At 41.2% G+C, this 16,367-nt stretch overlaps 1 protein-coding gene across 1 annotated transcript in view; it reads right to left on the bottom strand.

Annotated features, from left to right (window-relative positions):
• The window catches only part of SORCS3 (sortilin related VPS10 domain containing receptor 3), a 632,959-nt gene that overhangs the window by 25,436 nt on the left and 591,156 nt on the right, over positions 1-16,367 (bottom strand). The window contains exons 19-20 of the mRNA XM_040254391.1: positions 15,710-15,896; positions 6,341-6,474 (exon numbers count right to left, since the gene is read on the bottom strand). Coding sequence (XP_040110325.1) covers positions 6,341-6,474; positions 15,710-15,896 — 321 coding nt within the window. The remainder of the gene's footprint in view (positions 1-6,340; positions 6,475-15,709; positions 15,897-16,367) is intronic.

Raw genomic sequence — 16,367 nt, 5'->3', positions numbered from 1 at the left:
TTAACCTCATAGTCTCAAATACAGGACTTCCCTGGTGGCTCAGACGGTAAAGCATCTGCCTATAATGCCGGAGACCCTGGTTCAATCCCTAGGTTGGGAAGATCTCCTGGAGAAGGAAATGGCAACCCACTCCAGTATCCTTGCCTGTAAAATCCCACTGGACGGAGGAGCCTGGTAGGCTACAGTCCTTCGGGTCACAAAGAGTCGGACTCGACTGAGCGACTTCACTCACTAAGGGGAACAAATGAAATTTATACTGTTTTTGTGTTCCTCATAACAACTAGCACAAAATACAAGTTCTTAAGAGAGATTCATGGAACTACTGATATAATTTCATATCTGCTAATAGGTTTGAAGGTATACGGGCCTACAGTTGGATTTTAGGAACACTTGATCTCTTCCATTTATGTATACATCATCATACTTGATCACCAATAACTGTGTGTGTATCCATTGTGCCTTCTTATCAGAAATGTAATTTCCTTGAAGGTGGAGACAAAGCACTCTTCTAGTCCCAAGGGCACCAACCAGAGGGTTGACTATAAATATCTGGGGGGAAGTCAACTGATTCTTTTTTAAATAAAATTTTATTTATTTATTTATTTGGCCTGCACCAGGTCTTAGCTGTGGCATGTGAACTATTAGTTGTACATGAGGGATCTAGTTTCCCAACCAGGGATTAAACCCAGGTTCTCTACATTGGGAGAGAGGAGTCTTAGCCACTGAACTACTAGGGAAGGCCCTCAACTGATTCTTACTGGGAGGTTGACTTAATTCAACCACTGGGGTGAAACTGTCCAATTCACCTGGTCACAACACACAGATACACGCACGCAAGCCAATTTCTCTTTCATCAGTGATATTCTGATGACTAAATACAATAATGTATATAAAGACAATGATAGAAATAAATGCCCAAAATTAATATCCACTCCTTTCGCAGAGCAGTTTGTTTATCAAGGGCAGCCAACTAGCTTGACACTCAGAGCACTCACCAACCACCCAAAGAAACTCATTTGCCAGGAAAATTCTCACTGGATCAACTTTTCAGCACTATGGCTACCTTAATGTGTTTCCGTCTTGATGCTGGAAAAAGCACTGAAAATACACCTTTTTAAACTAGGCAGAATAACCATGCTTAGAGGTAGGAGGAAACCTGTGGAACCATGTCAGATTTGCCCCCCAAGAGGTATATCCCACTGATACAAAGGATAACCACAACAGTGACTGATATTCAAGTGCTTAGATATGTTCTAAACACTTAAGTACCTTTCGTTATTAATCTTCAAAGCAATACTAGAATATAGTCTCTACTAGCCTTACTCTGACATTACAATGAACAAAATTGAGGCACAGAGAAATTACCTGATTTGATCAAAGACATAGAACAAAGAAGAATCTGTATCAGGACCCCAAGCCAGGCTTGTCTCATTTCAATACCACTCTGTTTGAATGCCTCTAATGTAGTCTCATTCTCTTGGTTCTTTGGAAACAAAAACCAACCAGCAGAATCTTTGATATCTAAGTATTTTTATACTTCATGCTCTTTACAGGTGGAATTCTTAACCGAAGGAATACTTCAGGTCATTGACATTAAAAAAATAAAACCATAATGGCATTCTGTAATTTTAAAATTTCCCCCTCATAATATGGCACAATATAAATTAGAGAGGCAGATAATTTCAAATAATAACTCAGTGATGTTCAGGGACTAGATGTTATTATCCTTGACTTAGAGAAAAGTACATTGAGCTTCAAACTAACACAGATGATTATCTGAGAAATAATAGAAATGACCCTCCAGTCACACTGTCCACTTCTCCGTTGATCAAATATTTATTAGACACTGTCTGGTATTTCAGGTCACAGAATCAACACACAAAGAAAAAAACTGGTGCCACAGAGAAGCACTGTCCTCAGTTCCTTGTGGGCAGTTGAGTAAATCATTGTGTTTATGATGGCCAACAACTGCCCTCTGTACACAGTCATCTCCCTGGAAAGTCCAGAGGTGAACAAACTCTACGAGGAAAGAACTCCCTGGCTGGACAGCCCAAACCTCACATCCTCTGAGGTGAAATGAACTTAAAATCCTTCTCTTTCAGACGTTCTCCTCCCAGAAAACTTTTTTTTTTCTTTTACCATGTTTATGTCTGTAGTATTTGAAGCAGAATTTTAGGGTCTATTGTCTCTTGGGCTTCCCTTGTGTCTCAGGGGGTAAAGAATCTGCCTGCACTCCGGGAGACCTGGGTTTGATCCCTGGGTGGGGAAGATCCCCTGGAGAAGGGAAGGGCTACCCACTCCAGTATTCTGGCCTGGAGAATTCCATGTAGTCCATGGGGTTTCAAAGAGTTGGACATGACTGCATAACTTTCACTTCACTTCACTTCGTGAGCTCCCAGAGACAAACTGAGTGATACAGAGAAAGCATCCTGGGGCTGGGAACGGTACTGGTATAGCCGGAGTGAGGACACCTGGGTTCTGGCTCAAGAGTGAACCAGATGTTTGCCCTTAGAATGCTCATCTCACATAGGGAGCTTCAAGACTCTAATGTACCAAATGGGCATCTTATTAACTAACCTCCTTACCTATTGTCCCAGTGAACAATAACACTAGAAATGCAAAAGCATCATAGCCTATACTAAGAAATTAAAAGTATACAGCACAAATGATACAAACAGAAAATGGTCCTTGGTGCCCCATAAATCTAGTTGTCTTTTATCAACCCATCCTAACTGCCATATTTTATACCAAAAAAAAAAAAAAAAGAGCATCATTTAGTGAGTACCTAATCTATGCCAGGGAAACACAGATTATTTTATTTAGTTTTCACGAGAATCAAGATGACATAGGCATTAGTCTCTCAGTTTTCAGTTGAGTGCATTAAATGTTAGGTTGAACCACTTGATCAAGCTCACACAAACAACATGCAGCAATGCTAGAAACTTAACCCTTTTCTTTCTGAACCCACAGTACATATTCTCTCCACCATATAATCAGTTCAGTCACTCAGTCATGTCCTAATCTTTGCGACCCCATGGACCGCAGCACACCAGGACTTCCTGTCCATCACCAACTCCCAGAGTTTACTCAAACTCTTGTCCATTGAGTCAGTGATGCCATCCAACCATCTTATCCTCTGTCGTCTCCTTCTCCTCCTGCCTTCAATCTTTCCCAGCATCAGGATCTTTTCCAACGAGTCAGTTCCTCACATCAGGTGGTCAAATATTGGAGTTTCAGCTTTAGCATCAGTACTTCCAATGAATATTTGGGACTGATTTCCTTTAGGATGGACTGGTTGGATCTCCTTGCAGTCCAAAGGACTCTCAAGAGCCTTCTCCAATACCACAGTTCAAAAGCATCAATTCTTTGGCACTCAGCTTTCTTTATAGTCCAACTCTCACATCCATACATGACTACTGGAAACACCATAGCTTTTATTGATTGACCTTTGTTGGCAAAACAATGTCTCTGCTTTTTAATATGCTGTCTATGTTGGTCGTAACTTTTCTTCCAAGGAGCAAGCATCTTTTAATTTCATGGCTGCAATCTCCATCTGCAGTGATTTTGGAGCCCCCAAAAGTGAAGTCCCTCACTGTTTCCATCGTTTCCTCTTCTGTTTGCCATGAAGTGATAGGACCAGATGCCATGATCTTAGTTTTCTGAATGTTGAGTTTTAAGCCAACTTTTTCATTGTCCTCTTTCACTTTCATCAAGAGGCTCTTTAGTTCTTTTCTTTCTGCCATAAGGATGGTGTCATCTGTGTATCTGAACTTATTGATATTTCTCCCAGCAATCTTGATTCCAGCTTATGCTTTATCCAGCTCGGCATTTCGCATGATATACTCCACATGTAAGTTAAATAAGCAGGATACTCCTTTCCCTATTTGGAACCAGTCTGTTGTTTCATGTCCAGTTCTAACTGTTGCTTTCTGACTTGCATACAAATTTCTCAGGAGGCAGGTAAGGTGGTCTGGTACTTCCATCTCTTGGAAAATTTTCCAAGTTTGTTGTGATCCACACAGCTTAGGCTTTAGAGTAGTCAATAAAGCAGAAGTAGATGTTTTCCTGGAACTCTCTTGCTTTTTTGATGATCTTAGTTTTCTTACTAAGCACCATTATATGGTGCTTCATTTTACTTAGCACCATATAATGCTGCTTCCCTAAACAAAAGCCGGACTCACAATACTGTAAATCAACTCTACTTCAATAAAAAAACATTTTTTACTTTAAAATAAGAGCAGGAATGAATCATATCCTACTCTTATCATGCAAGAGCTAAAGTTCTGTTTGTTCATCTCGAACAAACAAACAAAACTGGCATTGTTCCATTCCTTTTTGAAAGGAATTATTACATGGCAACTGAGTATTTATTTTTTGTACAGTTCTTCTGTGTATTCTTGCCACCTCTTCTTAATATCTTCTGCTTCTGTTAGGTCCATACCATTTCTGTCCTTTATTGTGCTCATCTTTGCATGAAATGTTCCCTTGGTATCTCTAATTTTCTTGAAGAGATTTTTACTCTTTCCCATTCTATTGTTTTCCTCTATTTCTTTGCACTGATCACTGAGGAAGGCTTTCATATCTCTCCTTGCTATTGTTTGGAACTCTGCATTCAAATGGGTATATCTTTTCTTTCCTCCTTTGCCTTTTGCTTCTCTTCTTTTCACAGCTATTTGCAAGGCCTCCTCAGACAACCATTTTGCCTTTGGGCATCTTATTCATTATGCCAAAGCTTTTGACTGTGGATCACAACAAATGTGGAAAATTTTTAAAGAGATGAGAATACCAGACCACCTGACCTGCCTCCTGAGAAATCTGTATGCAGGTCAAGAAGCAACAGTTAGAACTGGACATGGAACTACAGACTGGTATTGGTAAAGGAGTATGTCAAGGCTGTATGTTGTCACCTAGCTTATTTAACTTATATGCAGAGTACATCATGTGAAATGCCAGGCTGGATGAAGCACAAGCTGGAATCAAGATTTTCAGGAGTAATATCAATAAACTCAGATATGCAGATGATACCACCCTGATGGCAGAAAGCAAAAAAGAACTAAAGAGCCTCTTGATAAAAGTGAAAGAAGAGAGTGAAAAAGTTGGCTTAAAACTCAACATTCAGAAAACTAAGATCATAATCACTTCATGATAAATAAATGGGGAAACAGTGGAAACAGTGACAGACTATTTTGGGGGGCTCCAAAATCACTGCAGATGGTGACTGCAGCCATGAAATTAAAAGACACTTGCTCCTTGGAAGAAAAGCTATGACCAACCTAGATAGCATATAAAAGCAGGGATATTACATTGCCAACAAAGGTCCATCTAGTCAAAGCTATGATTTTTCCAACAGTCATGTATGGATGAGAGAGTTGACCGTAAAGAAAGCTGAGCACCAAAGAATTGATGCTTTTGAACTGTGGTGTTGGAGAAGACTCTTAAGAGTCCCTTGGACTGCAAGGAGATCCAACCAGTTCATCCCAAAGGAAATTAGTCCTGAATATTCATTGGAAGTACTGATGCTGAAGCTGAAACTCCAATACTTTGGCCACCTGATGCGAAGAACTGACTCATTTGAAAAGACCCTGATGCTGGGAAAGATTGAAGGCAGGAGCAGAAGGGGATGACCGAGGATGAGATAGCTGGATGGCATCACTGACTCAATGGACGTGAGTTTGAGTAAACTCCGGGAGTTGGCAATAGACAGGGAGGCCTGGTGTGCTACAGTCTATGGAGTCACAAAATCAGACACAACGGAGCAACTGAACTGAACTGAAGTGACTTTCTTGATGTGTGTGTGTGTATCTGTGTGTGTGTGTGGTAGTTGCTTAGTCATGTTCAACTCTTGCGACCCATGGACTGTAGCCTCCAGGTTCCTCTCTGCATGGGCTTCTCCAGGCAAGAATGCTGGAATGTGTTTCCATGCCCTTCTCCAGAGGATCTTCCCAACCCAGGGATTGAACTGGGGTCAATTGCAGGCTGATTATTTACCATTAAATGACTTTCTTGATATTACACACCTAATGAGTAGAAAGGCTAGGATTAAAACAAAACAGAGCAAAATGAATATTAGAAAAATTGATCAGAGGAGCAAGAACAACCAGGTTTGTATAATCTTTTCTTCCTTAGGATATTTGAAGTTCCCCTATTATAGGAATGAACTTGGTGTGGGAAGGTATGTCATATTCATTGACATGGATTCCAAGCTTCATTGAGTATCTGTTATTGCCCACATCCCCCTGTGCTCCCAGCATCAAATAGAAGTTAGAACATGGGATCATCTAAACAGATACCAATCAGAAAGGGTCAAATCTAAGCAGATACTAATTGATAAGGGCCAAACCTTTGTACTATTGCCGAACCACCAGAAATATGTAAGAGTCCCCAGTTGGCTGGGCCACACAACTGCACTGATGTTGACCTCCTTATTTCTTATGGCAACAAATGGAACTCGGAGATGAACATGCTCCACAGGACCTAAAGAACAAGGAAAACAATGTCAGTGTTTCTATCCCCAAAATAAACAAAAGCTCACATTCCCAGATTCTTTATCTTTACCATCACCTATAATAAAACAACAATCGCAAACTCACAGATGTTGAGGTGTGTGTGTGTGTGTGTGTGTGTGTGTGCTTGAAATGAAGCACTGCAAACAACAGGGAACTCAATTTGGGCTTCAGATTGAGTGATATCTGAACTTAACTTCCATCTGATGATCCCACCACATATGCTTATGAACCTCAAATCTAAGGACAAAGCTAGTTCACTGGACACTTAGCCAAAAAATAGAAAGATAAAGAGCGATCTCTTGCATATCTGCCGATTAGCCTGTATCATGATTGGGGGTCGGTGCATTGTATGGAGGGCTCTGCCATTATCCTCAATTGTTAATTGGTTCTGTCTCGTTCAACAATTGGCCATTGTGCCTGTCATCTGCAACACTCAGAGGGTATCACTCAGAAGCTGTCAGGGCTGTATTATAAAAAGGAAAAAGCCTGTCTCCTTAAATTGAAGAGAAATAATGCCAGGTTCCCAAATAATAATAATTTTAAAAGCTGTTTGCCAAAAGGTGACCAAACTTTTATTTTTTGCTCCTCAGAAAACTGATGTAAGCAGTCTCAAGTTCTAAACTAGCAAGTAAGAGAATAGATTGGAATCCAGTATATGCATGGTAAGTGATAATTTTAATTTAATTCATTTTCAAAATAACATGAGAGGAGGAAAATGCTGAAGAAAAATGTTAATGAGTCAGCACTGCATTTGTGAGGCAGATATGTTATTTTTTAATTCTGTGGGATTTTCTCCCCAACCCTTACCCCTTTATTTTTCCTTTTCTTTTTTTCCTACCCACTTCCTTTCCTCCTTTTGCTCCCTTGCTCCACTTTTCCCTTTCTTACATCCTTTCTACTTCACCAGATCCAGCTAAAATGTTCTAGTTATCTGCCCACACTTTGCTGGAACACATTTTCTGGTTTCCAACATGATAATGTTGATGAGCTAAAGTAACTAAAGGTCACAGCTGTAGCAAGGACATCTCTTTATCCTTGGGACCTTGAGTTCTTCTCATGGGTGGGACATTTTCCAGCCACCAGGCCTTCACTAATGACATCCTTGGTTATTTGGGAGATGGCTCACTTTAAAGGGAAGAAAGCAGAAAGATACTTTTTACTTCTGCTCCTATTTAATTTTGGCTGTATGACCTTTTCTTCTATTTTACAGGACTTTGACCCTACACAGGCTGTTACACTGTCCTTTGCCTTCCTTACAGTAATAAGAATATATGAGGATATTAAAAGTATCATATAATTAGTTATGGGCTGACCCTATTTCCACTGCCACCACCACACCATCACAGCTCCTGTTTATCACCGGGTTAAAGTCTCTCTTACAAGACTGGGCAATATATTGTGAACCTCATTCATACCTCCTGTGTCATAGGTAAATTTGTATTGGGAGAAAAGGTGTTTGGATAGGAACTGAGATCAGATGAGGAGATCAGGCAAACCTGCTTGCCACTGTCCAGATGGTATTTTTCTGAACAATCAACAAAGTATTAAGAATCTGTGTATCTACAGTGCGAAAACACTCTCTGCCTACAGCTCTCTCAGCTGACCCCAGGCATGCAGCATTTCAAGATTTCTTCCAACAAATAGTTTCAAACCTGTCACTTCAGATACACATTTGGCTAAAGGCTTAATTATTTTCAATTAGTAAGTCTGTTTAATTATTTTTGTATGGTTTGATTGTGGGCTAGAATTTAAAAAATACAGGTGTGAAAAAATACTGGCTAGTTTTCATTTCTTTACTCAATGTTAGGAGTTCATCTGGTTAAACTCTCTTTGCTGTTTGTGTTTTATTGATCTTTGTGGAAGAGAATACGGCAATGGGCAGGGGTCCCTAACCAGGCCACGTCCTGGGAGGGAGATGAGAAACCAAGGTCTTACTTTAACAGTTCTGAGTCCTTCTTCATGCCCACATTCAGATTTCACTCTCCCCGTGATGGGAATAGAGTCCCTTTATCCTCAAGGTCAATCCTTCTATTTTTTTTTTTAATTGAAGTACAGTTGATTTACAATATTGCATTAGTTTCAGGTGTACAGCAAAGTGATTTAGTTATACATACATACCTACATACATACATATATTCTTTTTTCTATTCTAGGTTATTATAAGATATTGAATATAATTCCCTGTGTTGTACAGTAAATCCTTGTTGCTTATTTATCTTATATACAGTAGTGTGCATCTGTCATCACATACTTCTAATTTCAGTTCAGTTCAATTGCTCAGTCGTGTCCAACTCTTTGCAACCCCACGAATTGCAGCACGCCAGGCCTCCCTGTCCATCACCAACTCCTGGAGTTCACTCAAACTCACATCCATCGAGTTCATGATGCCATCCAGCCATCTCATGCTCTGTCGTGCCCCCTTCCTCCTGCCCCCAATCCCTCCCAGCATCAGAGTCTTTTCCAATGAGTCAACTCTTCACATGAGGTGGCCAAAGTACTGGAGTTTCAGCTTTAGCATCATTTCTTCCAAAGAAATCCCAGGGCTGATCTCCTTTAGAATGGACTGGTTGGATCTCCTTGTAGTCCAAAGGACTCGCAACAGTCTTGTCCAAAACAATAGTTCAAAACAATCAATTCTTCAGCGCTCAGCTTTCTTCACAGTCCAACTCTCACATCCATACATGACCACTGGAAAAACCATAGCCTTGACTAGATGGACCTTTGTTGGCAAAGTAATGTCTCTGCTTTACAATATGCTATCGAGGTTGGTCATAACTTTCCTTCCAAGGAGGAAGTGTCTTTTAATTTCTTGGCTGCAATCACCATAAGCCGTGATTTTGGAGCCCCGAAAAATAAAGTCTGACACTGTTTCCATTGTTTCCCCATTCTATTTCCCATGAAGTGATTGGACCAGATGCCATGATCTTCGTTTTCTGAATATTGAGCTTTAAGCCAACTTTTTCACTCTCTTCTTTCACTTTCATCAAGAGGCTTTTTAGTTCCTCTTCACTTTCTGCCATAAGGCTGATGTCATCTGCATATCTGAGGTTATTGATATTTCTACCGACAATCTTGATTCCAGCTTGTGCTTCTTCCAGTCCAGCGTTTCTCATGATGTACTCTGCATATAAGTTAAATAAGCAGGGTGACAATATACAGCCTTGGCGTACTCCTTTTCCTATTTGGAACCAGTCTGTTTTTCCATGTCCAGTTCTAACTGTTGCTTCCTGACCTGCATATAGGTTTCTCAAGAGGCAGGTCAGGTGCTCTGGTATTCCCATCTCTTTCAGAATCTTCCACAGTTTATTGTGATCCACACAGTCAAAGGCTTTGGCATAGTCAATAAAGCAGAAATAGATGTTTTTCTGGAACTCTCTTGCTTTTTCCATGATCCAATGGATGTTGGCAATTTGATCTCTGGTTCCTCTGCCTTTTCTAAAACCAGCTTGAATATCTGGAAGTTCACGTTCACATATTGCTGAAGCCTGGCTTGGAGAATTTTGAGCATTACTTGACTAGTGTGTGAGATGAGTGCAATTGTGCAGTAGTTTGAGCATTCTTTGGCATTGCCTTTCTTTGGGATTGGAATGAAAACTGACCTTTTCCAGTCCTGTGGCCACTGCTGAGTTTTCCAAATTTGCTAGCATATTGAGTGCAGCACTTTCACAGCATTATCTTTGAGGATTTGAAATAGCTCCACTGGAATTCCATCACCTCCACTAGCTTTGTTCGTAGTGATGCTTTCTAAGGCCTACTGGACTTCACATTCCAGGATGTCTGGCTCTAGGTGAGTGATCACACCATTGTGATTATCTTGGTCATGAAGCTCTTTTTTGTACAGTTCTTCCGTGTATTCTTGCCACCTCTTCTTAATATCTTCTGCTTCTGTTAGGTCCATACCATTTCTGTCCTTTATTGAGCCTATCTTTGCGTGAAATGTTCCCTTGGTATTTCTAATTTTCTTGAAGAGATCTCTAGTCTTTCCCATTCTGTTGTTTTCCTCTATTTCTTTGCATTGATCACTGAGGAAGGCTTTCATATCTCTACTTGCTATTCTTTGGAACTCTGCATTCAGATACTTATATCTTTCCTTTTCTCCTTTGCTTTTTGCTTCTCTTCTTTTCACAGCTATTTGTAAGGCCTCCCCAGACAGCCATTTTGCCTCTTTGCATTTCTTTTCCATGGGGATGGTCTTGATCCCTGTCTCCTGTACAGTGTCACGAATCTTGATCCATAGTTCATCAGGCACTCTGTCTATCAGATCTAGGCCCTTAAATCTATTTCTCACTTCCACTGTATAAACATAAGGGATTTGATTTAGGTCATACCTGAATGGTCTAGTGGTTTTTCCTACTTTCTTCAGTTTAAGTCTGAATTTGGCAATAAGGAGCTCATGATCTGAGCCACAGTCAGCTCTTGGTCTTGTTTTTGCTGACTGTATAGTGCTTTTCCATCTTTGTCTGCAAAGAATATAATCAATCTGATTTCGGAGTTGACCATCTGGTGATGTCCATGTGTAGAGTCTTCTCTTGTGTTGTTGGAAGAGGGTGTTTGCTATGACCAGTACGTTCTCTTGGCAAAACTCTATTAGGCTTTGCCCTGCTTCATTCCATAGTCCAAGGCCAAATTTGCCTGTTACTCCAGGTGTTTCTTGACTTCCTACTTTTGCATTCCAGTCCCCTATAATGAAAAAGACATCTTTTTTGGGTGTTAGTTCTAAAAGATCTTGTAGGTCTTCATAGAACCATTCAACTTCAGCTTCTTCAGTGTTACTGGTTGGGGCATAGACTTGGATTACTGTGATATTGAATGGTTTGCTTTGGAAACGAACAGAGATCATTCTGTCGTTTTTGAGATTGCATCCAAGTACTGCATTTCGGATTCTTTTGTTGACCATGATGGCTACTCCATTTCTTCTAAGGGATTCCTGTCTGCAGTAGTAGATATAATGGTCATCTGAGTTAAATTCACCCATCCCAGTCCATTTTAGTTCGCTGATTCCTAGAATGTCGATGTTCACTCTTGCCATCTCCTGTTTGACCACTTCCAATTTGCCTTTATTCATGGACCTAACATTCCAGGTTGCTATGCAATATTGCTCTTTACAGCATCGGACCTTGCTTCTATCACCAGTCACATCCACAGCTGGGTATTGTTTTTGCTTTGGCTCCATCCCTTCCTTCATTCTTTCTGGAGTTATTTCTCCACTGATCTCCAGTAACATATGCTAATGCTCCTGGTCGGGGTAAACTTCTAATTTACCCCCACCCTATTCCCCTTTGGTAAACATAAGTTTGTTTTCTATGTCTGTGAATCTGTTTCTGTCTTGTAAATAAGTTCATTTGTACTATTTTTTAGATAACACCCCTATTGGTAGCTTTTTCCTTCAAAATGTGCAGAGCCCATCCTGCTGGCTAGCTCATGAGAACCCTGCGCTTTTTCCACATTGCTATGATTCACAGCACTGGACAGGCTTCTCGGTTTTCTGTTACTCAGACATCTCCACTCATCTAAGACTTACATTGTTGGGTATTTTGATGCCCCCAAATATAAAATGAGACCTCCTTCTCCCTACTGTGCTCAGTCTTTCAGTCTTATTTGACTCCTTGTGTGTGACCTTAGGGGCTATAGCCTGCCAGGCTCCTCTGCCCATGGAATCTTCCAGGCAAGAATGGAGTGCCATTTCCCACTCCAGGACATCTTCCCGATCCAGGGATTGAACCTGCGTCTCTTACGTTTCCTGCATTGCCAGGTGAGTTCTTTACCACTAGCATCACCTGGGAAGCCGTCTTCTCACCAAATTCAGGCCAAACACAAAATGGGTGGAGCCTCCATGAATTAGAACACCGTTAAGCACAGCCACATATATGCCAGTTTCAGGACAAGTCCTTTGGGGTAAACATAATCTCAAGGAACAACACTAAACAGCTTTTTAGAGCAAAGAACCTGAGCCAGAAGCTCCAGGCTTCCACCTAGAGATAAACCATGGATTGGAGAGAAGAGAGCTGGGAGGATTCAGAAGGGAATACAGGAAACTCCTAAAATCCTCACTGTCAAAGAGTGTTCTTTTTAATAAAAATCTAATAATCTGTGCAAGATTGGTTATTACGGGTGGCTAACAGCTACTTTTGTTGGCTAATGGCCCAAGGTGAGGCCAAGAGCAGTTTCCAGTATAATAACTGTCTGGTAAATGCAGCCATGATTGATTTGGAGGGAATTATGAGCATGATAAAAGTTTCAAGGAACATTTCCTCCTTCACGCACATAACCCACAATATAAACCTTTTCCTTGTTTTTTTTTTTTTTTTTTTGCCACTGAAGTACACTGGTCTTTGTGCCCAGCGGACAAGGTCCACTCTTGGGAGAATTAGGAACATGGGTGGGGCAGGTTGTTGGAACAGAGGAAAGTAAATTTGTTTTTTAAAAAGACCTATGTGTAAGACTGGCCCTTTTCTGGCATAAGGGAATTGGTTCTGAGAGTGTTTCCAGTCAACAGCTAGCTGATAGGACTGGTTCACTCTGCCTAGAATTTTTTTTTTTTTTAAGCAATAATATGGTTTATTCTAGGGCTTCCCTGGTGGTTCACATGGTAAAGAATCTGCCTGTAATGCAGGAGACCTGGGTTCATCCCTGGGTCAGGAAGATCCCCTGGAGAAGGGAATGGCTACCCATACCAGTATTTTTGCCTGGAGAATTCTGTGGACAGAGGAGCTGGTAGACTATAGTCCATGGTGTGGCAAAGAATCGGATATGACTGAGAGACGAGGCACACACACATACATGGTTTATTCTGAAAAAAGTATTTTCCTCAGGAAGTTTGGATATTTTGTGCACACTAGGCAGAGGATGGCTATTTGATCAGTCCCCAGTAGAAGCCAGGGCCACTGAGTTTGCAATGAGCTTTTCTGGTAAACAGCCCTTCATACGTGTCGCTCTAACTCATTGCTGGAGGAATTATGCATGTTCTGTGGGACTCCACGGGACAGGACTCTTGGAAGTTTGCACTTTGTTTCCTACAGACTTTGTCCCACAGGCCCTTTCTCTTTGTTGATCTCTCTCTGCTGATCAGTGTAACGAATCAAAGTCTGAAGTATGACTATATGCTGAGACTTGCAAGTCCTTCCAGCAAATCACTAAACCTGGGAGAGGATGTCTAGGGGACCCTGACACATACACATAATCCAATTTGATTCTCAGAGCCTCACTATAATCTAAATATTATAGCAGAGGGATCAGAAGTTTGTAAAGACTATGAAAGTTGATAGATATTAAACATTTCACAAAAGGATATGATCAGTATTCAAATACAGGTCTTTTTTGCTCTAATCTTGGCCCGGGTTTCTGACCTGGTGTTGCTGGCACAGAAAGATTTTAGATGGTGTGGTGTGATTACCACCACTGGGCTATTGATAGCCCATTCCTAGCAGTGCTTTCCCTCCCTCACCAGAATGTAAACTCTGCAAGGGTGGGGCCTTCTTTCTATTACTGCGTCCCCAGTATCTAGCAATATATTAAGAACCCAACAAATAGTCATTGAATAAATTAGTGAATGACTGGATGTGTTATTTGTAATTCCTACTTACTATTATTGCAAGAGACCTATGGAGCAAGGTACCAGTTAGAATTAAGCCATTTTAAAACTGAAGTTCAGAAGATTCAGAGAAGGAATCATTTATCCCATGGTCCAGTAGCTTGGTGTCTTTAAAGATATATCATCCAGGTCTTTCTCTATGCAATTCCCTCATCGCTGCTGGTCCTTATACTATTAGTGTAACCAGAATGCTAGGAGACCAGCTAGGTCACTGTTTGCCAGGGACTTTTTAAGTGTAGGTTGTTTATATTTTTACTGAGTTGTTAATAGAAAAAGTGTCTCTTATGTTCACCTAGGTTCTTTTAAAGCATTTAATTTTCACCATATGTAGCATGTATGAGTGTGTGTGCTCAATCACTCGGCCATGCCCAAAACTGAGAGGCCATGGGCTGCAGTCCGCCAGCCTCCTCTGTCCATAGGATTATTCTGGCAAGAACACTGGAGTTTTGTTGCAATTTCCCCCTCCAGGTGATCTTCCCAACCCAGGGATCAAAACTGCATCTCCTGTGACTCTTCCATTGGCGGGCGGATTCTTTACCACTGAGCCACCTGGGAAGGCCATCAGATACAGCATAGCCTCTAAACTATTGTGGGGTATATAAGTAAAAATTACAGTAGTCCTTAGACCCATGATTATCACTATAAAGTATAGGAAACCAATAACAGTCCCCAAACAACACTTCCTTAACCCAACCTTTTAAATCATATTTAAGTTTCAATTTATCTAAGTCAAGTTCCAGGATATCAAATACATAAAATATATCCAGGCCTAACACACTACTTTGGAACTTCAACTGTTTGGTTTGTTCCCTGGTGACTCAGACAGTAAAGAATCTGCCTGTGATGTGGGAGACTGGGGTTCAATCCCTGGGTCAGGAAGACCCCCTGAAGAAAGGAATGGCTACCCACTCTAGCATTCTTGCTTGGAAAATTTCATGGACAGACAGCCTGGTGGGCTACAGGCCCTGGGGTAACAAAGAGTCAGATACGACTGAGTGACTAACACTTTCACTTTTCAAGCAACAGCCAACAGCCATGAAACAAATTCTAGGACAACAAAACTGTTGGGGAGTTCTTAGAATTATTTACATCTAGGATAAACTTGAAGTAACCTTGGGTGTAAGAATTAAGTTATTTTATGTGTTCAGTTCTACCTTTAAAACAATTTGGGCATGTGTTTCTTTAATCCTTCTTTGGCTCTTTCAATGGAGAGAACAATTTACTTTGATTTGTGCCGCCTTCACTCAGAGTAGCTTGAAAATGAGCCTGTGGCTGTGAACCAGATGACTCCTCTCTCCCTCTATTTTAGCAGCCTCCAATGCAAGGGACTTTTACTTGAATATGTGTTTGCATGTGCACACTTACATCAGAACAGAGTGGAGCTGGAAAGGAGAGACTAGGTGGTAACATTTTCCAAACTTTCAAAATAATCAATCTACTTTAGCATCATGAAATGCCAACACGGATGAACTCACATCTGTCTTTTGACTGGGGTTATCATTTGTGGTAGTAGTCATACCAGTTCCAGCTCAGCGAAGGATCTCAGGAAGTCTGAACAGAAGAAGTAGTCAACCAGGAGCAGAGTAAGGGAGGGGCGGCTCAAGCTACTTACAAACCACATGCAGGAAGAGGACCGCTGTATCTGAGCCTAGGTTGTTCTCCGCATAGGCCGTCACCTGGAAGATGCCTGCGCTCTTGTACACGTGCTTGATGCCATCCTCAATGGGACTGAAATTAGCGTAGGACACTGCAATCCCGTCCCCAAAGTCAAGCTGGATGTTTGTCCTTTGGAGATCACCCTGCAAAGGGGAATAGAAGCTGGCCTGGGCCCATGTGCATGGTCCAGCCTGACTCCTCTCTGATGCTTGGTCCTCTGCCTTTGGCATCACCCCTAGAGGCCTGAATCTCTCCCCAAACACCCTCCTGAAACACTCTCAACACAATCATCAGACTTCTGTCTGATAGCTACTGGGCACTGCAAACAGGTACTATGGGACTATTGCCCTTGTATGCCCAAACTCAGGTAGCCTGATGTGGCTGATATTATCAATTATGGAGAAGGTAGAGCTTCTCTGAAGCTCTGAAGTATGGAAGCCAAGGGCCTCTCTCGATCTCTCACGCACAATAATTGTTCCTCTCTTGTTTCATGATAATAATAATAGTAGTAGTAACAGCTAACACTGATAAAGCTTTTTTTCAGTTCCAAGCAATTAGTCCCCTCATAACTCTACAATGTAGAAAGTATTACTGTTCCCATTTTAGAAATGAGG

Source organism: Oryx dammah, unplaced genomic scaffold (assembly GCF_014754425.2).
Source record: "Oryx dammah isolate SB20612 unplaced genomic scaffold, SCBI_Odam_1.1 HiC_scaffold_14, whole genome shotgun sequence".
Classification (NCBI taxonomy): Eukaryota; Metazoa; Chordata; class Mammalia; order Artiodactyla; family Bovidae; genus Oryx; species Oryx dammah.
Note: the sequence above shows the minus strand (reverse complement) of the source record. Positions and strands in the feature narration are given on the sequence as shown.